This window comes from Orbicella faveolata, unplaced genomic scaffold (assembly GCF_042242905.1).
Source record: "Orbicella faveolata isolate gen_17 unplaced genomic scaffold, um_ofav_v1 contig_12, whole genome shotgun sequence".
Classification (NCBI taxonomy): domain Eukaryota; kingdom Metazoa; phylum Cnidaria; class Anthozoa; order Scleractinia; family Merulinidae; genus Orbicella; species Orbicella faveolata.
Genome location: NW_028301539.1, coordinates 6,951,431 through 6,976,698, shown reverse-complemented (window position 1 = coordinate 6,976,698; position 25,268 = coordinate 6,951,431). Strand labels below are relative to the sequence as shown.

General features: G+C 39.5%; 2 protein-coding genes across 5 annotated transcripts; one reads left to right on the top strand and one right to left on the bottom strand.

The window, feature by feature from the left end:
* Positions 1-3,219: 3,219 nt before the first annotated feature.
* On the top strand, positions 3,220-5,109 carry LOC149116330 (melanocyte-stimulating hormone receptor-like). The gene has a single exon (XM_089282276.1). It carries the CDS (start codon positions 3,918-3,920, stop codon positions 4,857-4,859), a length of 942 nt encoding a protein of 313 aa, XP_089138402.1. The 5' UTR covers positions 3,220-3,917; the 3' UTR covers positions 4,860-5,109.
* Positions 5,110-7,553: 2,444 nt separating this feature from the next.
* LOC110048803 (uncharacterized) lies at positions 7,554-24,920 on the bottom strand. Of its 4 annotated transcripts, none has more exons than XM_089282265.1 (9): positions 24,797-24,920; positions 23,432-23,524; positions 20,114-20,141; positions 14,464-15,099; positions 12,962-13,597; positions 11,453-12,091; positions 10,262-10,897; positions 8,659-9,280; positions 7,554-7,788 (listed from the first exon to the last, which is right to left on the bottom strand). In XM_089282265.1, the coding sequence occupies exons 2-9, from the start codon at positions 23,507-23,509 to the stop codon at positions 7,779-7,781; spliced, it is 3,285 nt and encodes a 1,094-aa protein (XP_089138391.1). In that variant the 5' UTR covers positions 23,510-23,524; positions 24,797-24,920; the 3' UTR covers positions 7,554-7,778. The 4 variants fall into 4 exon arrangements, with proteins under 4 accessions (XP_089138391.1, XP_089138393.1, XP_089138392.1 ...); XM_089282267.1 differs by lacking the exon at positions 24,797-24,920 and adding an exon at positions 24,246-24,355; XM_089282266.1 differs by lacking the exon at positions 24,797-24,920 and adding an exon at positions 24,236-24,347.
* Positions 24,921-25,268: the final 348 nt, after the last annotated feature.

Genomic DNA, 25,268 nt, shown 5'->3' with positions numbered 1-25,268 from the left:
TAAAGCACAAATGTACCGGTGTGCAAAGATATGGCGATGTTCAAAGTATCATTTTCCAACACAATAAAAGGAAATACCTACTTGTTAATTGGAAACCTACTGTTGGCTTTTCTAGAATTTCGATCAACAAAGAAATGGCAGACATTAATGCATGTTTGAGGAGGTAAATGTAGGAAACCGAAAGATTCCATAGTATTTCCTGAAGTTAAAAACATAAGCTTCAAAGCTAATAGTTAGACTACGGATTTGTATCCCTCTAAAATGAAAGAAAATGCAGATATTTCTTCCTCGTAGATTTTTTATACAACGGAAACAGAAACCAGTCAGTTTTTGATAGTAAACAAAGCTGCTTGTATAAACCTAGTTAGTTTGTCTCTCCATACAATTAATGAAAAATGTAATGTTCATGGGTTACTGAAAGCCGCTTTTCAACTTTATTGCACTGAGAAGTTTCGGCAGTAATAGCTACTGAATTTGGATGAAAACCGATTCTACCTTGTAGATAAACTACCAATAGCTATCTTTCGGATCATTATGGCAAAAGCAAGCTTTATTGGAGATGGACAGAAGAAAACACTCAAGCAGCTATTGTGTACCGTAAATTTAACTGTTGAACTACACAGCCAGTTGATATTTCTTTCAGTTTTAAACTCTTTTCTGTCCGTTTCTACATTTCTTGGAAATGCTCTGATCCTAATTGCTCTTCACAAGGAGTCTTCACTTCATCCGCCGCCCAAACTCTTGCTTCGTAGGCTTGCAGCAACTGATCTCTGTGTTGGCCTTATTTCAGAGCCTATCGCTGTTGCCTATTGGATGTCGGTGGTAAATGAATATTGGAATATTTGTTGCTAAACATTAGTAGCACATTTTATATTAGGCTATATTTTGTGTGGAGTGTCGGTCGCAACTCTGACATCAATAAGCGTGGACAGACTTCTCGCCCTGTTGTTGGGACTGAGATACAGACAAGTTATAACTTTAAAGAGAACCTACGTGGTCGTTATTACATTACGGGTTTTGTCCGTCATCTTTTCAGCAACGGTTTTGGAATCCCCTTATAACCTTATGGTATGGCATCATAAGTATAACACTGTGCCTAACAATCTCGATCTTCTCTTACACAAAGATTTTCCTCTCCCTCCGTCGTAATAACACTCAAATTCGCAGCCATGTTGAACAACTAAACTAATCAAGAGAGATCAAACAATATTTTCACGTTGTTTTCTTTCTCACCCCGTGCTCATGAAACGATATGTATATATTGTGTATCAGCTCCTTGTTTTCTCTCGCGAAAGAATTTATCTGGATTGCACATACTTTGGGTCGCGCGCTTCTCTACCAATGGACCATTTTACAGTTGTCTGTTCAGTGACCTGGCCTTTGAATGGCAGCGAGGCTGCAGGTGACCTTGTTTTGACAGAGACCTCACTGCTTTTGTTGTGTAGATCAAGTTGTTCTTATGCTAACTAGTTTGCATTTAAATGAGAAAAGCAGTGAGGTCTGTATCAAAGCAAGGTCACCTCCAGTCTCGCTTACATTCATAGGCCAGGTAACTAAGCAGACAACTGTAAAATGGCCTATTCTAGAGAGATATAGATTTATCTGGCGTGTATAATTATGGTGTTTTATTTTTCAAGCTGTAGATATTTTAGTTGTCTACTTGGTCCGTGTAGAAATATTGGTTGTATACATATATACCTCGTCTCGGTTGTTAATTTACCAGTTTTAGGGGTCTGTGTGATTTGTTTTCAGAACTGGCGTGTCATTTCAATCCTTGGCTCACGTTTACAAGGGACGCTATCCTATACAATGTAAGTCGTCGTTATCGGCTGCATTATAATCACATTCAGATAATGACGTAAAAGGAGGAAAAAGGTACGAAAAGCAGGGAGTCAAGCCCCAGGCCTCTCGTTGTAATATATAGCGCAGAAATTGGCGAACAAACATTGAACTACTTTCTAGCCAAAGAATTTGAAAACAAAAGTATGTTTAAAAGTTGAAAAATCTGAACCTTTTGTGAAACAAGCCGAGTTTCCCTCCAGTACTGACGATCCACAGAAATCTATGATGTGTTGAGACAACGAGACAGCCGGGCCAAACCAGTTTAACATAATGCATGCCTATATTAATTTTACGGAGACATCATTAACACGAGCATAACGCCAATTAGCTTGAAAACGATTTGAACTTCTCAGAGACATAATTATGGAAGCAGTCCACATCAATGGACAAAATAAGGGAAGGGACTTCAGCTATGTCTAATTAAAATTCACCAAAAAGACATTTTCTAAGAAAACAAAATTAAGTTGGTTATCTGTGAGCCAGCTGCCGTCATCACTATGTTGAGCTGACAAATTAAACATCATATTTCAAAAGACTGGGGCTGAACTTTTCCGGGGAAAACCGCTGTTACCATTTTTCTTTTATGTCCTGCTTTTCCACATTTGAGGCGTATAGTAAATTTAAGCTTACATCCATGAAGCTCAATAAAGATAACAACAGGGGTAAGCCCCTAGCAACGAGGAAGCAAGTTCCTTTTGGATCGTCAAAAGCTCAGTTCTGTGTTTTCTTTGCATCATCGTTTGGGTTTATATTCATTTGCAAAACAAAACAAGGAGGAATCTTTGTCAGCTGGAACGATAGGAAAGTTGTCAGCAGCATTTTTGATTTTAATTAACAAAGGAACAGTAAAATTGGAAAACATTTTGCCTTTGATAACATAGACACCGGTTTGTGCTATGTGAGCGTTGATGAGTTTTGCCGAGTTTTAATTTTCAGAGAAAACAAATAACAAACTGATCTTGAGAATATTCATACCCTACAGAGAACTGCTGGGAAGCGAATTTGCCGATCGTTTATACTTCCCTCGGAGAAGCTCGAGTTAATGGGGTGATCTGACATGCACTCTCGAGATCTCTGATTTCTCCCTAAGATCCAGCTCTTTGTGGAGTGGGACAGAGATATAGTACAGGAATTGTTTAAACCTTCAGCAATACTAATCGAGGTGAATTCTGCTTACACCCTGAAGAAAAAACTATCGACCTCCGTATCTGAAAAAAAAACCGTGCTAATGCATTTCACTGCGGTTGTGTAACTTACACCTGTCATTTCTCTTATTTGAAGCTTGAAGAGGTCGAAGACTGTTAAGTGGGATGGCCTTTTCTATTTTAATAGCTGTGGTACGCTTTGTTGATTTTTTTTGGCTGGAATTCGACGAACACATGACTGATGAATGGATAAATCTCGAAAAAAAGAGCAAACAACTGGAAAATAAAGATAAATCATTCTTAGTCTATTTCCATTCTGGCAGATCTTATAAAATTAATTTACATATTCCATCAACCTTCAAACTTTCCCGTTTTGAAATGTTTTTTTTTTTGTCCCCTCTTCTATTTGCTTAGAAATCATATTTCTGAAACAAGACAAATTATGAGTTTAATGCATGATCGAGGACGAAATTAATTTAGGTACGGTTCAGACTGGTAGATTTCAGAAAAATTTAGTGTCATATTTTCCGCAGTTAATAACATTAGCTTAAAACACAATAGTTGGTCTATGGATTTTTTTTTTCTTTCTTTTTATTACGATGTTTATTTTAAGTAAAAAAAAACGTTCATAATTCTAATTCGTACCGTTTCTTTCAACGAAAACAAAACGCCATTAAGTCTTCAGAGTCTTTGGCAGTTAACCAGCTGCTTTTCCAAACTGTCAATGATTCATGTATTAGCATTTTTGACGAAATAATAAGCGCCATAAAAGGCGTTGGATTGTTCATCAATTACTGCCGTACTAAGCTACTTCCTAACTTTACTACACTGCTAGTGATACTTTGTTAACTTGATCGAATTTTGATGAAAAGCGATTAGTCCAGTTTCAGCTTACGTTAAAGGACACGAATAGCCATCTTGCAGGTCAATATGGCAACAGGAAATTTTTCTGGAGATGGACAGAAGAATACACTCGAACAGCTATTGTGTACCGCAAATTTAACTGCTGAACTACACAGCCAATTGACATTTATTTCAGTTTTGAACTCTTTTCTGTCCGTCACTGCATTTCTTGGAAATGCTCTGATCCTAATTGCTCTTCACAAGGAGTCTTCACTTCATCCGCCGTCCAAACTTTTGCTTCGTTGCCTTGCAACAAGTGATCTCTTCGTTGGTCTTATTTCAGAGCCTGTCGCTGTTAGCAGCTGGATGTCTAAGGTGAATAAACATTGGAATATTTGTTGCTACACGTTAGTGGCGCATTTTATGTTAGGCTATATTTTGTGTGGAGTGTCGGTTGCAACTCTGACTTCAATAAGCGTGGACAGACTTCTCGCCCTGTTGCTGGGACTGAGATACAGACAAGTTATAACTTTAAGGAGAACCTACGTGGTCGTTATTACGTTATGGGTTTTGTCTGTCATCTTTTCAGCAACGTGGTTTTGGAATCCCCTTATAACCTTATGGTATGGCATCATAGGTACAACTCTGTGTCTAACAATCTCGATCTTCTCTTACACAAAGATTTTCCTCTCCCTCCGTCATCATAACACTCAGATTCACAGCCACAATGTTCAACAACCGAACCAAACAAATCAACTGAACATAGCGCGATACAAAAAGGCAGTGTCCACTGCAATATGGCTGCAACTGACGCTGGTCGCTTGTTATCTACCTCATGGTGTAGCGGCAGCTTTGGTGGCCAACAGTGAACTAACTTCATCTGTTTATCACGCTTGGATTTATGCAGTCACCTTAGTTTTCATGAACTCGTCATTAAACCCGATTCTTTACTGTTGGAAGATAGAAGAAGTCAGACAAGCAGTGAAGGACACAATCAGACGAGTGCTTAGCAATTGTTTTTCAAATTAACTCTTTTAGATTTACATAGTAAAATGGTGCAAAGTTCATCTGATTAGAATCGATCGACCCACTTGGGGTTTGAAATTAACTGCAAAGTGTTTCAAAGACGGAAATACACTCGCGAATTGGACATAAAAGCCAAATTCAGCGGTCGATTCGCTTGTTCTAAGCGGTGTATGCAAGCGCTCTTTGTTTATCAGGGCTAGCTGCGTGTAAGGAGTGACGTATAAATTTGCTGGATAAGAGAAGTCAAACACTTCATTTTCGTGTTGTTTTGTTCTTTCGCGCCAAGTGTTCTTTGAACGAGGTATACATATTGGGTATCAGCTCCTTGTTTCTTCTCACGTTTTCATTTCTCTGAATTTCATGCCTTGGCTCGGGCGCTTCTTTACCAGTCCTAGAGAAGTTAATTTGTATCTGATATATATCTGGTATTATATTTTTCACCATGTACATATTTTGGTTGTCTACTTGGCCTAAGGAGTCTGCATGACTTGTTTCCAGTACTGGCGTGATATTTCAATCCTCTGCTCACGTTTCCAAGGGAAGCTATCCTATACAAGGGAAGTTCTCGGTATCAGCTGCAGTATGATCACGTTCAGATAATCACGTAAGAGGAAGTAAAGGCTACAAAAAGCAGCAAGTCAAGACACAGGCCTCTCGCTGTAATATATAGCGCAGAAATTGGCCAACAAACGTTGAAGTCAACGAATTTTAAAACAAAAACCTGTTTAAAAGTTGAAGAATTTTAACCTTTGGTGAAGCACACCAAGTTTCCTTCCTGTCCTGACGCTCCACAGAAATCCATATTACGTTGAGACAACGAGATACTCTGACCAGAAAAGTTTAACATAATTTATGCATGTATTAATCTTTGGTAGACGTCATAAACACGAGCATAACGCCAATTAGCTTGAAAACGATTTGAACATCTTAGAGACGAAATTATGGAAGGGGTCCACATCAGAAAACAAAAATAAGTTAGCAAGCCCTGAGCTACCTGCCGTACTCACTATATGATGAACTGGCAAATTAAACATTATATTCCAAACGACTGGCGCCCAATCTTTCCCGCGAAAGCGGTTAATAAATTTTTACGGCGAGGTTTTCCACATTTGAGGTGTCGATCATATAACAAATTTGCATAACTAAGTTTTACGGTGTTACATGTACATCCATGAAGTTCAATGAAGATACGCCCCTAGTACCGAGGAAGCATGTTTCTTCTGGATCGTTAGCGGTTCAATTCTGTGTTTTCTTTGCATGATCGTTCGGGCTTACATTCATACTACGGGAGCGTTGCCAAGTTTTCATTTTCAGAGAAAACAAATATAAAAGGCGTTTTTGAAGAGAACACGTACCGCCTTCTCCCAGAAAAATCCTAACTATAAACGTGAGAGATTACTCCAAGCGTTTCGTCAACAATATATTCTACTAGTTTTCTAGATTTCTTTGATGCAAATGTACGTCAATGTATGATTATTATTCAAAGTAAACATCTGCTTAAAATGCTCGTTTGCAGCCTGATACTTTTATTTCATCAAATGGGCTTTTTATCAAACATTGCCGGTCAAGGTAAAAATGCTTTGCGTTAATTTTTAAAACATGTTTTTTTCATGGCTATTTTGTCTACGTACTCATTAACATATACCAGTTATTTATATTCCATTTGTATCTTCTGTAATGTTTTCAAAGTCTGTTCACAGATCCTCTTTTTTTATTGTCTTCGGAGTTTGTCGAGATCACAATTAGCGAAAGTATTAACCGCGGGGATTTTACAAAAGTCCGAACTCAAGGGGTGGACTTGGGGAATCGCTTGCGCACTTTAAGAAAATAATTCGTAGGAAAAAAATAAACGTCTGTGGATAGACTATGTTTGCACTGAAGATTGAAGAAGTTTCTACCGAAAAATGTTCGTAGTGAATCTTTCGATTGATCTGATGGAAAAGGATGCTGTGTCATGAATCATACCAAACTCCAGTCTGACAAAGGTAGTTTGGAGAGATGGCTACTAGTTAACAATGAAAAAGGGAAATTCAACAGGAAAACATCTCATGAAATGTACTAGACTGCCGTTATTTTAAAAAACTTCGTTTACTCCAAACATCCATGAACATAAAATTGAAAACGTGGAGGTCGCGAAGCCGAGCGGAGTTGATGTCGATTTCAACAGTAAAACATGAAAGGATTGACGGCGTTCATTGCACTCTAATAATTCTGTCCTAGTATAATTATAATGACAACAGCAAATTATCAAGGAGTCAATATTAACCCTTCTTAAACAAGAAATATGACCAGATATTTGCAATTTGCGATTCATTGCATGAATATAAGTAGTTTTGCCCCAGCGTTGGTTTCTTGTGAGCAAGTTATTTTTTGACAGATTCCGATGGATTTATTTCATGAACAAACAGCAGTGGAACCTACAAGACCTTTATAAGTTTTCTATTTGCCCTAATCCCCTGTTTGGTGGTAGATTAACAGAGATATCGCAAAGACGAACCGTACCAGCTCTCTCAACCCTCCCTCTACGAACACCTCTTTCTCAGGCTAAAGCTACCAAGTAGCACTCAGTTATTGAAGCCCAATAACAACTTATCGTATTTTTGTATTCAAAGGACTGAATTAACTTGTACGATCGGAAGAACTGGAATCGAAAGGTCGAAACCTGGGCGCCATATTGGAAACATGACAATATAAAAGTGCAGTGATTTCCTTAATTCTTTATTGAGACATCCCGCGTTTAAGTGTAGCAAAAACCCCATTTTACAGACATACATTATGCTGGAAAACTCGCACTAAAATATCAAACACTCACTAAATATGTGGAAACAAAACATAAAGCGTCAAGACTTCCTTTTTATTACGTCAAAAATGAACAAGCATGACGTCACACAACAGCACCCGTGCATTCTTCTTCCAGAACAGCTATGGACAACTACGGAAAAGAATGTGTACAAATGAATCAGCCGACAACATATTTCCAAAAATTAAATGAAATAGAATGGAAAATACGAAAGACAATTTTAATCAGGAATTCACTCCGACAATTGATTGATAATGTCCTTATATGTAGAGAGGATTCCGTTTGTGTTACTTGACACGTAGCACTAAGCTTCAGCGTTTATTTTAACTCCGGGACCTTTATCAAGAACAGCAAAGATTCCACGAATAGACAAACAAAGAGAAACAATGAAACAACACAGGAAGCTGTAGAAAGTGCTAAGACATCCCCAGAAGGGGGGTCTCTTCTGAGGGGTGAACGGAAGGAGGGGCAAACGTGTGTTCAGTCGCTTCAACTTCCCTGTTTATTTGTTTAATAACGAATTAAGGCAGAGCTGATAATGACCAACTGGTCCTGTAAACAGTTCTGCATTTCGTAAGCTTTACAAGAAATCGCGCCGTTTACAAAAAAATGGGTACAATTAAACGTGGCATTGCACAAAATTGCAGGATTTTGTTGTTTTGCAAATTTTGGCATTACGCTTTCCGCATTGCAATGGGGGCTCATTGAGGAGACTACAACCAGTCTGAAACGAGTTGCATGTTGATTGAAATCCCCTCTCAAGATTGATTATTTATTTTGACTGAGAAATAATTTTGTGATCAAATTTGCAAACAACGTGAGTTCAAGGCATTTCACATGTCTACTTTTTGTCTTTTGCTCACTTGGGATGAAAAATGCCCCTTGTTGTGTTTAGGCAATACGGTTATTATTTTTGCCACACGCATTCCCACGTGATTTGATTTTTTCGCTTATAGCAACTGAATTAAAGAGTGAGATGGAGAAAGAGTTAAAAATGGTTACCTTTGTTGGCCAGCGTTTTTCACCACGTTTACTTGCTCCTCGGTCAAAGCAACGTCATAAATCTGCATGGCGGCAATTCGACCCCTGAGGCACCGTCCATCGTCCCCTTTAGCACCCATTCTGACGTTATCTTGAGTACCAAGAGTCATGCCGGCTCCAATATTCGTCTGCACCACTTGCTGTCCATCCAGCCATAAACTTGCAACACCAGTCTTGTGGTCATAGGATGCACCAACATATTGCCATTGGTTGAGCGCAAGAGAGTTACTGGTAGTCAGAGCTTGAGTAAATTGATAATTTCTCTTCGTAAAACGAACAAACAGCTTTCCTGATACCACCCACATGTGAACACCCCATGAACCACTTGTTTTATAATTGAAGATTGGTCCGTCTGTACTCTGAGGATACAGCCAACATAACATCGTGATGGAACGCTTTGCGTCTAGCCCTCCGTTGTTTGTGAACTCAATGTAACTGTTGGCTTGTCCTGTGAACTGGTAAGAGCCAGCGGTCTTACCATTCAGTCCAGGCGCTAGGGAAACACCAACGGTGGTACCCTCGGGTTGACGATTTTCTATCTCACGAGCTCCATACTTTCTGTTTAACGGATAGAAGGCGACAGCTGCAAGATTAAACAGAAGAAAACAGAACCGGAAACATTGATCATGCGCAATTTAGCATAATTTCACCTTGTTTACGGTATCCATGGTTAGGCTGCCGATTATCAAATGAAAAATTTTTGACATATCTCTGTTGCAATCAGTAGTTTAATTGCGACTTATTCGATAAATAAGGCCTAGATGTCAATCGCAAATGCTCGAAAGTGACTGGTACTAGAGCATGGTGTACTTTTCTTTTTTCATGTTATAAAGACTAGATGTCGGTAGCAAAATTCAGATGCAAAGCGCTTGATTACTGAATAAAAAAACATGTAGCTAAACCATGTAGCTTTACCCAGAAATACAACATAATGCAGATAATTTGTATTTCATGAGACCTTAGGATTTACCCGAAAAATATTAACCCCTTTCTAACCGAGCGCCAGGGCCGTTCTGGGGATATTGACCCGAGCTCGAGGTCATGGCAGTACGGACCTCGTTGCGCTCGCTCCGTATAAAAACGACGACAGCCAATACTCCCCAGTTCGGTTCGGGCGAGCTATGTTAGTAAACAGTTTATTATATGGACTTTGGACAATGCTTGTATATTACATTTACCGGCTTTCGAAAAAAAAAAATACACGACTTGTGTCCGTTTCCATGGAAACGGTCCATATTGCAAAGTTCTGACCAAAAAAGAACCAATCAGAACGCTCAGATTTACGTTGTGTCTACCTCGCTATGTTATAAACATATGTATTGGCTTGAAAAAGATTGACAAGAAAACATGCTCTGTTAAAAGGCAAGCTTTATGCCCAAGAATAGAAGAAATGAATCTGATTTCCGCAAAATTAAACTTTTTTCAGGAAAAATATACACAAGACCAGGTGAAAGATATTGAGAAAGGAACACCGAAAATCGTTTGAGCCGTGGTCAAACGGTGCATGATAGATGATAAAATCGACTCCAAAAACCTAAAGGGAAAGCTACTTCAAAATGATTACCTTGACCAGCAACTTTCACCGCGTTTACTTGCTCCTCGGTCAAAGCAACGTCATAAATTTGCATGGTGGCAATTCGACCTCTGAAGTACCGTTTATCACCTTCTTTAGCACCCATTCTGACGTTATCTTGAGTACCAAGAGTCATGCCGGCTCCAATATTCGTCTGCACCACTTGTTGTCCATCCAGCCATAAACTTGCAACACCAGTCTCGTGGTCATAAGATGCACCAACATATTGCCATTGGTTGAGCGCAAGAGACTTACTGGTAGTCAGAGGTTGTGTAAATTGATAATTTCTCTTTGTAAAACGAGCAAACAGCTTTCCTGATACCACCCACATGTGAACACCCCATGAACCACTTGTTTTGTAATTGAGGATTGGTCCGTCTGTACTCTGAGGATACAGCCAACATAACATTGTGATGGAACGCACCGTGTCAAGACCTCCATTGTTTGGGAACTCAATGTAACTGTTGGCTTGTCCTGTGAACTGGAACGAGCCACCGGCCTTACCGTTCGGGCCAGCTGTTAGGATAACACCCACAGAGGTACCCAGGGGTTGACGATTTTCTAATTCGCCTATTTTATACTGGCTGTTCAAAGGGTATAAAGCAATTGGATCTGGAATCCTGAGAGCTATAACATAACGCAGAAAAAAAAAGAGAAAAATAGACAAATGATTATGCAAAAATATAAGTAGAGAAGAAAATTCACTTGATCTTTGTTAATTTTTTTTCCTGTTTTTCATCAGTAAGAAAACGGTAACGGGCTAATTTCTTATTACTGGCCCACAAAAGCGAAACTGTATGACCGAAAGATCTTTTTCAGTCAGATAAAATCTTTTTCAATCAGAACCAGTCATTAAGTGTTAAATATCTACTGAGAAATATTTCGCAATTATATATGGAGGAAAATTATTTTTAGACACAAAAGTTTAGTAAATACGTGTGTGCCATAAAAGCTTCTAATAACTTCTAGCAATAATTTTCAAAAATCGCTGGTTTGAAAATTATAAGAAAAACAAGTCTTGCTACAACCTAAAATGAAAAATTAACAAACACAAGCTACGCCCTGGTGTCACTCCAAGATTCGACTTCCAGAACATTAGAGCAACAAAGCAAGGAGAGTTTAGATTCATCACGGTCTTCCGACTTGTCCGATATTAAGGAAAAGCTACCTCACAATGATTACCTTGACTAGGAAGAATTTTCACCGCGTTTACTTGCTCCTCGGTCAAAGCAACGTCATAAATCCGCATGGTGGCAATTCGACCTGTGAAGTACCGTCCATCGCCCTCTTTAGCACCCATTCTGACGTTATCTTGAGTACCAAGAGTCATGCCGGCTCCAATATTCGTCTGCACCATTTGTTGACCATCCAGCCATAAACTTGCAACACCAGTATTTCGGTCGTAGGATGCACCAACATATTGCCACTGGTTGAGCGCAAGAGACTTACTGGTAGTCAGAGATTGAGTAAATTGATAATTTCTCTTCGTAAAACGAACAAACAGCTTTCCTGATACCACCCACATATGAACACCCCACGAACCACTTGTTTTATAATTGAAGATTGGTCCGTCTGTACTCTGAGGATACAGCCAACATAACATTGTGATGGAACGCTCTGTGTCAAGACCTCCATTGTTTGGGAACTCGATGTAACTGTTGGCTTGTCCTGTGAACTGGAACGAGCCACCGGCCTTACCGTTCGGGCCAGCTGTTAGGATAACACCCACAGGGGTACCCTGAGGTTGACGATTTGCTATCTCGCGAGTTCCATACTGGCTGTTCAAAGGGTATAAAGCGACTGGATCTGGAATCCTGACAGCTATAACATTTGACAGAAAAAAAAACAGAGAGAAAAATAAGCAAATCGTTATGCAGAAATATAAGTAGCAGACTAAAATTTATCTGCTCTTTGTTCACTTTTTTCCGTTTTTCAGCAGTGAAAAGGTACAGGGCTAATTTATCATTATTTTCCCACAAAAGCGGAAATGTCCGAGAGATCATTTTCAGTCAGAAAAATCTGAATACAAGAAAACTTAGCTTTCTTTTTCATGAGAAATAAATGCACGATTGGGTGAAAAACGATCAGGAGGAAACACAGAAAATCTTGCACTGCGTTATTCGTTAGCTATCAAAATCTTGGACTAGGTTTTAAACCACGGCTACGAGCTCAAATAGCTTAAAGAATTCTCGTCTAGGATTAGTGGCCTTAGGTTTGGAAGAATACGTTTCATAACGAAGTAAATGCAGCCAAATCTCACCAGTTATCTGAGAAATCCAGGTACATTTTACCCAAGGAATTAACTGAGTAAATGCTACGGAAAAATCGTTCACATTTTGCTGAAAAATGTTTCCCTATCACGTATTCAGGATAATTATCAAACTCTAACGAAAAGGTCAGTTAACACCTGTGTACAATAAAAAATTCTGCTAACTTTGTAGCGCTAATTTTCAAAATCGCTGGTTTGGAAATTAGAAGAAAAACAAGTCTTGCTATAATCTAAACTGATTGAAAATCAACAGTACAAAGACAAACTGCGTCCTGGTATAACTGAAACTGGTTCTGCCTAGCTCATTTTCATAGGCTTCAAAGTTTTGACTGCCAAAACATTAGGGCGACAAGGAGAGTTTAGGTTCATCACGGACCTCTGATTAGTCCGATAATAAGAAAAAGCTACCTCACAATAATTACCTCGACCAGCAGTTTTCACCGCGTTTACTTGCTCCTCGGTCAAAGCAACGTCATAAATCTGCATGGCGGCAATTCGACCCCTGAAGTACCGTCCATCGCCCCCTTTAGCACCCATTCTGACGTTATCTTGAGTACCAAGAGTCATGCCGGCTCCAATATTCGTCTGTACCACTTGTTGTCCATCCAGCCATAAACTTGCAACACCAGTCTTGTGGTCATAGGATGCACCAACATATTGCCATTGGTTGAGCGCAAGAGAGTTACTGGTAGTCAGAGCTTGAGTAAATTGATAATTTCTCTTCGTAAAACGAGCAAACACCTTTCCTGATACCACCCACATGTGAACACCCCATGAACCACTTGTTTTATAATTGAAAATTGGTCCGTCTGTACTCTGAGGATACAGCCAACATAACATTGTGATGGAACGCTTTGCATCTAGCCCACCGTTGTTTGGGAACTCAATGTAACTGTTGGCTTGTCCTGTGAACTGGAACGAGCCACCAGTCTTGCCATTCGGGCCAGCTGCTAGGGTAACACCAGCAGGGGTACCCTGCGGTTGACGATTTGCTATCTCGCGAGTTCCATACTGGCTGTTCAAAGGGTATAAAGCGACTGGATCTGGAATCCTGACAGCTATAACATTTGACAGAAAAAATAGAGAAAAATAAGCAAATCATTATGCAGAAATATAAGTAGGAGACTAAAATTTATCCGCCCTTTATTCACTTTTTTCTGTTTTTTTAACAGTGAAAAGGTACAGGGCTAATTTATCATTATTTTCCCACAAAAGCGGAAATGTCCGAGAGATCATTTTCAGTCAGAAAAATCTGAATACAAGAAAACTTAGCTTTCTTTTTCATGAGAAATAAATGCACGATTGGGTGAAAAACGATCAGGAGGAAACACAGAAAATCTTGCACTGCGTTATTCGTTAGCTATCAAAATCTTGGACTAGGTTTTAAACCACGGCTACGAGCTCAAATAGCTTAAAGAATTCTCGTCTAGGATTAGTGGCCTTAGGTTTGGAAGAATACGTTTCATAACGAAGTAAATGCAGCCAAATCTCACCAGTTATCTGAGAAATCCAGGTACATTTTACCCAAGGAATTAACTGAGTAAATGCTACGGAAAAATCGTTCACATTTTGCTGAAAAATGTTTCCCTATCACGTATTCAGGATAATTATCAAACTCTAACGAAAAGGTCAGTTAACACCTGTGTACAATAAAAAATTCTGCTAACTTTGTAGCGCTAATTTTCAAAATCGCTGGTTTGGAAATTAGAAGAAAAACAAGTCTTGCTATAATCTAAACTGATTGAAAATCAACAGTACAAAGACAAACTGCGTCCTGGTATAACTGAAACTGGTTCTGCCTAGCTCATTTTCATAGGCTTCAAAGTTTTGACTGCCAAAACATTAGGGCGACAAGGAGAGTTTAGGTTCATCACGGACCTCTGATTAGTCCGATAATAAGAAAAAGCTACCTCACAATAATTACCTCGACCAGCAGTTTTCACCGCGTTTACTTGCTCCTCGGTCAAAGCAACGTCATAAATCTGCATGGCGGCAATTCGACCCCTGAAGTACCGTCCATCGCCCCCTTTAGCACCCATTCTGACGTTATCTTGAGTACCAAGAGTCATGCCGGCTCCAATATTCGTCTGTACCACTTGTTGTCCATCCAGCCATAAACTTGCAACACCAGTCTTGTGGTCATAGGATGCACCAACATATTGCCATTGGTTGAGCGCAAGAGAGTTACTGGTAGTCAGAGCTTGAGTAAATTGATAATTTCTCTTCGTAAAACGAGCAAACACCTTTCCTGATACCACCCACATGTGAACACCCCATGAACCACTTGTTTTATAATTGAAAATTGGTCCGTCTGTACTCTGAGGATACAGCCAACATAACATTGTGATGGAACGCTTTGCATCTAGCCCACCGTTGTTTGGGAACTCAATGTAACTGTTGGCTTGTCCTGTGAACTGGAACGAGCCACCAGTCTTGCCATTCGGGCCAGCTGCTAGGGTAACACCAGCAGGGGTACCCTGCCGTTGACGATTTGCTATCTCGCGAGTTCCATACTGGCTGTTCAAAGGGTATAAAGCAATTGGATCTGGAATCCTGACAGCTATAACATTTACAGAAAAAAAAAGAGAAAAATACAATGGAGGCAAATGATTATGCGAAAATATAAGTAACAGACTAGAATTCACCTGCCATTTTTTTATCATCGCCTATTACAATATAACGCTGTCTCAAATGTAATTGTTTCTTCTGGAGGGAAGTTCGTCAAAAATACTCCGCTGCGCGTCGTATTTTCAACTCTCTTCTCAGTGTTTGGAAATGTGGTCAAACACGGTCTTGAGTGTTAGATGTATTACTTCAATTCCGTTTCGGTGGTCTTGCAAGCAACTTCTCCTGTTCAAAATACCAGTCCCTGCTTACGATCACGCTTGAAAATTTTCTGTCGTTTTATGGCTTACGATTCTGAAAGAACTTGCTTTGGTACCTGCCTAGAAGATTCTCTTTCTCTTTCTTTTGACTCTCTTTCTCTTCTGTTTTGTTTAACAAACGCCTAGCAGAATTACGCGCTTGAAGTTTGAGATTTTTCTCTACTGAGTCTGTGATCGTGGCATTTTTTCTTAACATTTTCAGTCGTGAAATAAATCTCTTACTAACCAAGCTAGCTAGGAACCTTACTGGGAAATTATCGGCCTTCGGTCTTTTTTTGTATTGACCGAACGCACCAACGTCCGTACTGTCAAGACCTCGGGCCTATCAGGGCGGAAAAAGGCCGGTCGGTGAAGCGGGCAGTCCTCTCTTGGTCCAATGTGTGATGCGGAGAGGGACTGGCACGAGCGCTTCTTTCGCGCTTCCGGTGCAATTAATGCCTGCCAAAAATATCCTCTCGACGAACCGGAAATCAAGTTCTTAGTTTATTTTTGAGCCACCAGTCGCGTATTTTGAAGGCCTTTTTGATATTTTTGGCCCACAACTCAATACTATTTTGTCTGTTGGAATATCACTCAAGTATTTTCTTCGAAAGCTTCTCAAATTTGAGTGAAATAAGACGGTGTCGATTGCAGGTATGTTCCGCTTATCATGACCAAGCTGTGATCCGCTACTTCTTTCACGAGTACTCCACATTACTCCACTCTAAATTTCACATATGTTGAAGATCGTTAGCTTTTACATAACATAGTAAAAAACCAGCTGGATATATTTGGATATAGCAGCGTTTAATAACTTCAAAGTTTCCCTCGTCTTGCCGCACGCTTGCAAGGATTTCGTCATAGAGTCTATCGCGACCGAAAAGTAATAAAATTTTGCGAGTTTGAGTTTCGTCTGAATTGCAAGCAACACGTGATGCCTCATCAAGGCATAAGAACTTTCCTCTGTAAATACTGCTCAGTTTTGTTTGTGTAAAAATCCAATTAATCGCTGGTTGTCGATGAAAAAGAGCGCTTGCCGATGTGTGTTTTGTAGCTAGACATGGCAAATTCAACTACAATTACGCTCTTTCGTGTAAAACCGTACATCGAACTCAAACAACATCTCTAGCTTTAAATATGTTTAAGACTGATTTGATAAATATTTGAGCATCATATTAGAAGTTTAGCAGGAAATATGGGAAGACAGCAGAGATTTTAAATCAGCAACGTTACGGAAGCGCTTTCTTCAATCAACCCGAATAACAGTTTCGATTTTGTTGTTGGAGTTCTCAAAACTCCTATTTCATTTTCGCATTATAAAAATCTATTATGTCGAAGAAACACACATGATCTTAGTAGCCTTTAAGCGTTGGCAAAAATAGTCGCATCATCTCAGCACAAAAGATGACGAAAAAATACTTTGTCAAGTTTTCACATTGACAAATTGAAAACACCGACTCGGACTTGAAAGTGCACGTGCTGCATTATGCAAATTGCTGGCTGAAATTAGCTACTTGTACGGGTCAGACTTTCCTGCTCGCCAAACAAGCAGAAACAATAAGAAACGTTTACCTAAGAAACTGATCGAAAACAGATTTGGTTATGATTAAGCATTGTTCTCAGAAACGCACAAATTAACTCGATACCAGAGTAGAGAGTTTTCTTGCATAACCTTTATTCGTATGTCAGAAGAGATGCAAGAGATTACGCGTACAATTAGCGCGAGCAGATCTTAAGGCTGGTTTTCACTAGCGACGGAGTAGGGGTCGGAGTCGTTGTCGGAGACGTATGAGCGCTTATGACCTAGTGAAAATCGAAAATCGGAGTCATAAGCGGGGTCATAAGCTCGACGGAATCGGAGTCGGAAGAATCAGAACGTTTCCATTTCTTCCGATTCCGTTTACGACTCCGTCGCTTACGATCTAGTGAAAATTAGACTGTCGGAATCAGAAGCAGAAGCGGAAGAACCAAACAGTCACAAGGCCCAGAATGGAGCATTGTAATTGGTTTATTCTTCCGCCTCTGCTTCCGACTCCGACAATCTAGTTTTCACTGGATCGTAAGCGACGGAGTCATAAGCGGGTGTTCTACTTCCGACTCCGTCGATTTGATTTTCACTAGATCGTATCCCCGATCGTCTCACTCCGACTACGACTCCGTCGCTAGTGAAAACCAGCCTTTACGGCGCGAAATTTGAAGTCCTGTTTTCAACCTGAAAAACTAACCTTTTCCCATTGCCTCAGAACAAAAATGCACCAAAAACGTTGCTGCTTCATAGAGAAGGGAGCTTCGTGGAATTTCTTTAGAAATCTAAGTTCCGGTGTAAGTAAGCGGATCTGCTCGTGTTAGTAGACCCCAGTCTACCGCATCACACCTTTTTGCTCGGACCCGCTCGTTTCACCGCCCTACATATAAGCGCCCTGGGGCCCGTTTCTCGAAAGCCCCGGAAACTTTTTGGGCCCGGAAAGCCATAGCAAAATCTCGAACCTTACGATTACAGAGCTGTTTTATTCACGTATTCTTAATATGAACAGAGGTTCCCTTCACACAAGAAGTTTCAGGCGTATACACTACTCCGTTTGTAGATACATATGAACTAAAAATGGCTTTACGGGCCCGAAAAGTTTCCGGGTCTTTCGAGAAACGGGGCCCTGGGCCTATACTCCGAGCACGGCCCTCGTGTTTGGTTATCAAGATGTATATATTTATTTTTTTTTATTTATAACAATTTAATGGCAATTAAATCTAAGTCTAAAGGCATACACAAACAGGCAAAGTCATAAGGATAATCTGTAAAAGAGTGGAACACTCCATGCGAGACAGATCACCATGTAGCTAATCTAAATAAATAATCGTGTAATAACAATCAAGAAGAAAAATATATCGACCCTTTTTTCCTTCTTGGGCGCATACTTCGCACCTGAAAAAGGACAAAACCATTTCCTTTTCCTCTTTGACGACATGAAAAATATTATCTAACTTTCAAGAAACCTCGACCTACACGCCAAAAATTCAACGACTCCGACGCGATTCAACTCGTTTTGAGCTTGCACTCGTGTCACGCTACAAGCGCGTGACAACATGATGACAGCTATGATCTAGCGGTAATTAATAGACAAATTCGCTCTTCCCTCAGAGCTTGTTTAGAATCAATCTTTTTCGGGGAAGTTCTCTTAAATGAAAGGTATCAACGTTTTAAATGAAAATAACAAATAACATACTCTGAAAATTGTCAATTTTTAATTGTTAAACATTTTTGTAAATATAATTGCCAATAGGACGCGAACTCTCGCACAAATGATTGCCTTTTTCGTTAATTGAATAAATTTATTTACAAGTTTCGCTTTTCGTAAGCTACGTATATCAATTTTGGCCTTTTGTTGCGCAGTGTAGAAACTGTTTGAAATTTCTGTTTTGTCTTCAAGTTGGTTTCTACATACATTGGCTTGTTTTTGGTTTCCCATACTTTTTACTATTCTGCCATTTAGAGGGATTTTACCCTACCCTTAAAATAATTGCTATGTTGGTTTCCCTCAGTATCGCCCAAACGAGGGGTACCAAGAATGTGGGTTCTTTTATGTTGGGTCTACTGTCTAGCACAATCTTAGTTCAACTTCTATACTTTTTCTACTTCGACAAACAAATGCACACGCACTTAAAGAGTGTATCGGCAGCTATGTGGGGCCAAAAGAATGACCTTGGTCGATTGAACATCCGTTTTAGAATACTAACCCAAACACTTTCACGCGACTCTCAGAAGCGAGCCACAAAGTTTTTGAAACAACCAATAGAAACTAAAGTTTAGAGAACAAGAAACCTAAACAGGATCTTTGTGAGGGATTCAGACCAAGGTCAGTAGACAAACACAAACATGACCATCGATAGGGGATTGTTCGAAGCTTAACTACTCTCGATAAACAAGATTAAACGACTTGAAGTCATGAGACTCAATGTGTGGGCAGTCGGCCCTAGAATCACAAGACTAACGTAGTGGCTAAAAAATTATAAACAATTGATGATCACGAAACAATCATTCTAAATTCAAGAACTCTATAAAAAATTATTGAGCTTCGTAGCAGCTACACAAGTAGACATACTATTAGACATTAAGAGGGAATCCACAGTAACTTAGAGTAACAAGTTAAGCGGACAAAAACTTTGTTATTTAATACATCGTATTGCAAATTTCTGTGCAACTTTTAAATATCTTCTCAAAAGAAATAATTTCTAGCAACACCAAATGTCGAAAACAAATTTAGAAATTCGTATAAAACACTTAAAACTATTGGTGAAATGAAACTGATGATGAAATTTTACCTATCTTTGCACAATTTTTCTGAGCTTTAAAATTGCATGATTTTCTCGAGTTCCGACGGGACATTATTTTTGGTGTTATTTAAGGCAACTATTTATATCTTAAGCTTTTTTAAAATGGAAAACGCACTGTATTAAAATACACTTAAAGTTACTCTGGTACAAGATTTTTGTCCGTTAAAAACTGAAATTGCTCGATTTCGTCTTAATTCCGTTGTTTTCGTTTTTTTAGTTTTGGGTTTTTTGAACTAATTGTTGGGTGTTGTTACACGGGACAAATTAAATCACTCTCTAACGTTTGTAAATTTAAGCCAAATAATAATTGAAAAGAAACTAACAAATCACTGCAAGGCCTAATTTTAGGCCTGGCTAAATTAGTACATTACAGCTTCTTACCACCGATTGGTGATTCCCCGATATCCATCTGAAATTGAAAAAGAATAACATGATTTTGCTAAGGTCCAAGTGTTGGCTTTCTACTGAAAACTAAATTTAACTTTCTCATGAGTAAGTTGCTCAGTCAGTGTATCGAAGTATCTTTACAATTAATCGCTTAGGGACCGTTCATTTTTTATAAGGTAGGGGGGACTGGTGGGATTTGGGGGGGGGGCATGCGACAAAAACGGCTTTCGAGGGGGGGCCATCCCAAAAAAATAAGGGAAAAAGGGGGGGTCACGTGAAATATTTTAGTAAAACTTTAAAATGGCATAATGTTGGAATATCAAAAAAATTGCTATAGAATAAACATACAAGGCAGGATACAAATTTTTTAAAAACTTTCCTTCTGCTTTAAAAAAACGTTTGGCGACAAAAAGCATTTGTAGCTACTGAAAAGAAGTATTTAACACTGTTATTTTCGAATGCAACTTTCACTGGCACTCATCTTCATCTCCGCTGTCATCGAGTTCTTCGTCGCCGCTTGTTCTGCTATGGGAGTCTCTTTCACCAATCCTGGAAGAAGCAGCAATGCTTTCCGTCAGAGTATACTCTTCAGGGTACATGAAGGTGTAAACATAATCGCTGACTTCCCGCTCAAGGTTGGTGGTGATTCTGCTTCTTGCAGCATTGGTGAAATAATTCCCTTCCAAGAGCTGTGCGATGTATGGCCCATCTCTTCTAAATATCGACGTGGCAACATCCTCAACTTTAAGACACTCTTCCGGGACGGCCGTTCTAGGAGGGTACACAAGGCATTGTGGAAGATCATTTCCTAGCGAGTTTCCAACATAGATTCCATAAACTCGTTGGACGTTGTTTTCAGTCCGCTTCCTCTTTCTTTCATTTGACTTTCTGCGGTTTTCTTTTTTCCTTCTCCTTTTGTTGATGTGCTGTTTGAGTATGCCTTTGAATATGCTGTTATAATTGGTCTTCTTATTTTCTAGTGCTTCCATGTCCTGCGTGACCTTCGTCAACTTAGCTTCTGTACATTTGATCTGTTTTACATTAAAACTGTGGGCAAATTCTTCGCCCTGCTTTAAAGCAAGCCCATTGGACTGAAAGAGTGTGGAATCGTGTTCCTTTACATCTTTCAATAAGACATTCAACTTTTCCACCATTGCTCTGTGCTCTTTGATGGAGAAGTTCAGTTTTCTTCCATCACTGGGCTTCAACTGGTACCCTTGCATGGAAAACTCACTCGCCCTTTCTGAACAGCCATCCGCACCTAGAAAAATTGCTTCTTTTGCTTGTAAGATGTCAAACTGCCTGGATCGTTCAGCTGTAAACCTTTTCTTAAACGACTCGGCGCTTTCGCCATTATTGCGCATTTTGGAATGAGCCTCTTTCATGATGCTCATGTAGTAATGCGCTCTTTCCCCGATTGGATTAACAATATAAAGAAGAAAGAGCATGGAAGTGGCAGGCTGGTTTTATCTGACCCAGAGAGCGTTGCTCTATTTGCAGATAAGTTTATTGTCAAATCGAAGTTTGTGGTGGATTATCTTCAGCATCTTGAAGTGCTGGAATTTAAAAGGAAAAAGAGAGCAGAAGAAAAGGCAAAGTTAAGTAGGGAGGAGGATTATCCTTGGACTGAGTTGTGCGAAGATTTAACCAAGCTCAAAAAGCTACGTGTTCCAGAACTAAACAAGTACTCAAACCACCACGGGCTGAAGCAGCATTTGAAAAGCAGCAAGAGTGAGAAAGTAAAGGCAATTGTAAGACATTCATGCTTGCAGCAGAAGAGTCCTTTCAGAGCTGGCCAACCAACACTGAGAAATTCCAGGACATTGACACAAAATGACAACAGGGCAAGTGCTCACAGCAGTGAAACGGATGAAAGTGACAATGATGAGTATGACAGTGATGCCATTGACTCTCGGGGAGATGACTCAAGCTAGTGACGTCATTCTTGCATTCATCAATTCAGATGAGGAAGATGCCAATAAGAGGCCAAATGCCATACGCTCAGGGCGAGCCATAACTAGGAGATCCGAAATTGACTTCTCTTTCTTTCGATTTGTTTTTTAAACAACAGCTCTCTGTCGTATAGAGATTGTAAATATTGTCTTCATAGTGAGCACAATAACGTGAAGTAGGGGAATAATAGAGAAATATTAACAAAGTTGAAATCTAAATATTGTTTGTTCAATTTTTTTTTTGGGGGGGTCATCCCAAAAAATGACCGTTATACGGGGGGGGCCATGTGAAAAAATTGGTAAGCTGAGGGGGAATCATGCGATTTTTAAATGGTGCGTCCCAAATCCCACCAGCCCCCTCCCCCCCTCCCTCATAAAAAATTAAACGGTCCCTTAGGGAATCAATTTGTTAGCCTGGGCCGTATAGCTAGTGCCAGGTTAACCAAAGCACTTGCCTCCGTAAAAATTGTATTTATTCACGTCAAGTTCATCCAAGAGGTTATCCATTAAAAACGATCAACATAAAGGAAGATTTTTTTTCTGATATTGCCTCGGTCGGTAAGAGTCTTAGTCTAGCTGCAGCCGTGCTCAGTCCTCATATTTAGGCGAACTAAAAACTGTCCAAATCAAAGTTAGATGTTTTCTTTAGGGTTAAAGAGAATCGTCGTTCTATTTTACAATACCAGAGTTAATATTCATGGGCACCGATATTTTTTTTGGCCCGACAGGTTCATTATAGCCCAGGCCGGTAGGCGACGGCTGAAATTTGGGCCAAAAATGAGGTCCAAAAATGAAGGCCAAAACATATTTACAACCAAGAATAGCATCAACTCTTTTGCTATTATAGTAACCTCAGAGGGCATTAATGACAGAAGCCAAAGACATTAGCGAGATTTAAAAAGCCACGACGGTAACGGCAACGGGAACATCGCAAAACAAAAGATTTAATGAGCAGACCAACGGCTGTGCACTTGCGTTATAATTCTTTGCGCATTTCTTTGCCGTTCTCTTCAAAACAACAACGTGAAATGACTAAATTCTGCGTTGTCATTAGAACGTGAACCACGACAGCTATTTTTTTAAATTTCTATTTCAAATTTATCGCTATGTTCCAGACGTTTCTGGGACTTTGAGTATTCTTTATAAAGGGGCAATTAGTCCGCCGAATTATCAACCGTTTTAGCCCACAAAATACGCCTCAATGCCCGATGAAATATTTTATGATTACGCGTTAGATACGTTCGAAAAAATAATTATTTTTACATTATATTTAGTGGCGAACGTAGAAAGACTGCACAGCAAACGAGAGAAAAGAGTTTCAGATATTTCGCAAAAGCTAACGTAAATGAGCTGAACTTACTGGTTTTAGTGATGTCGCTGCTGCAGCAGATGTCACAACCACTAACAGGAGAATTCTCCACTTCAGAGAGTCCCACATTGCATCCACGAGTCCCTGAAAGTTAATTTAACGCAGTTACACCACAACAGCTTTGAGATTCCTTTGAAATTTCGTTTTCGGTGTTCCAAGGCAACAAATCTTACACAAGGAGATTGTAACTGTAAAGATTCTAGAGGTTGCTTCTTACCCAAATCTTAAACAACTACAGGGGTAGCGCGGTGCGAGATCATAAGTGATTCGAACTCGCCTTGGTAGATTCAAACTGATTTAATGGTAGATCAAGTCCGTAGATCTAGTTCACGATAGGTAGCGACTGACGAAATAGCGTGTAGTAGCAGATACAAATAGTAGAAGTAGTCGTACAAGCAGGTTCGAACTGAAAAGCGATGGTTAAGAATACGTCCTACGTAGATAAGGCGTAAAATACAAATCTAACAGAATAGAAAAATCATAAGAAAATTAACAAGATCATTACATGAAACAAATAGAGGTGACAACTGATACTTGAAATTAATAAAACTGAGACGATACCAACTCCTGTCGTAACAAACGAAGATATCAACGGAGATCTTGCAAAATAGCAAAATATAGCGTGAAAGAATCACAATTTGGTAATCATATGACAACTGGACTAATTCAAGTAACCTGACAACAAGCCTGAGCAATAATGGACCTCGTGAAAAGCGATTTCAACAAAACCTAGATAAACTAAATGAAACTTTTTCGTGATAAAGAAAAGACTAACAATTCGCGATAAAAACTTACTAAAACGTACTTTGGTTGACGACTCGCACCAAAGGGTAGCAGAGAGACAACGAAATACACGAAATAGCGGCAACTTCGATCCTCTGATCGTAGCACAATAGCGGTGTAACTTCACTAACAATCTCTGACTAAAACGTTGCACGTCGTCGTTTATTGCCTATGCTACGTGATAAAACAAGGGCGTTGCGAGAAACGTGGCGCCCACAATAAAGACTATTTCCTAGCGGTAGAGTCTAGAACTATTAGATACGTGTGAAAATCACGATTCTATGAAAGCTTTGATTTTGAAATCACGTACTTGGCTTGAATAATAACTGATAATAAATCAGTCGGAAGTTCAAAGGAAATTGATAAACGATCGGCGTTTCAAAACTAACAGAAATCAGATTTGAAACTACCACCGTCGGAAAGACGAAAATTCCGAACAGCAGTGTTGAAAAAAGAGTAGATTTAATGGAAACTTTTCTGGCTCAAATTCCAAATCGTTTCGTAGAACACAATTTATATTCTAAAGAGACCCATATGAAAATGCAATAACAGTATTCGGGAATGAAAACTCACCTTTCTTGCTGGCTTCGTCCGAGCCAAAATGAAATGACTGAAATGAATGATGATCTCTAGTGAATTACAAGCCGGCCATCACAAAATAGCACGAGGTTTTGCAAGGTGACACAATATCTCACAATATATCAAATGTTCATCACGTATCACACGACATCATAAGGCGTCAGAGGCATCACAAGGCATCGCAAGGTATAGCAAGGTGTCACAATGTATCACTCACAAGATATCACAAGGTTTCAAACGGTCTCACAAAGCTTCACACGACATCACAAGGCATCACAAGACATCAAAATGTATCACAAGTATCACCAGGTATCACATGGTTTGATGAAAATTAATCAATTTGCCTTTTACTTTAAGGCGGGGGTTAACGTGAAGGCCGTATTTTGGCTGGGTATTATGGTTTTAACGCAAATATCTCGTTCATGTTTCAAGCAGTCAAAAAACTCTCTGCTCATCGCACATGTCT

What these genes read in the sequence shown, in the direction of transcription:
- LOC149116330 (XM_089282276.1), top strand. Translation starts at nt 3,918, where the DNA reads ATGGCAACAGGAAATTTTTCTGGAGATGGACAGAAGAATACACTCGAA.
- LOC110048803 (XM_089282265.1), bottom strand. Translation starts at nt 23,509, where the DNA reads ATGTGGGACTCTCTGAAGTGGAGAATTCTCCTGTTAGTGGTTGTGACA. An exon ending in CAGCGACATCACTAAAACCA is followed by an intron (nt 20,142 to 23,431) that starts GTAAGTTCAGCT and finishes TTTCAATTTCAG; the next exon opens with ATGGATATCGGGGAATCACC. An exon ending in GGTGAAAGTTGCTGGTCAAG is followed by an intron (nt 9,281 to 10,261) that starts GTAATCATTTTG and finishes TTAATCTTGCAG; the next exon opens with CTGTCGCCTTCTATCCGTTA.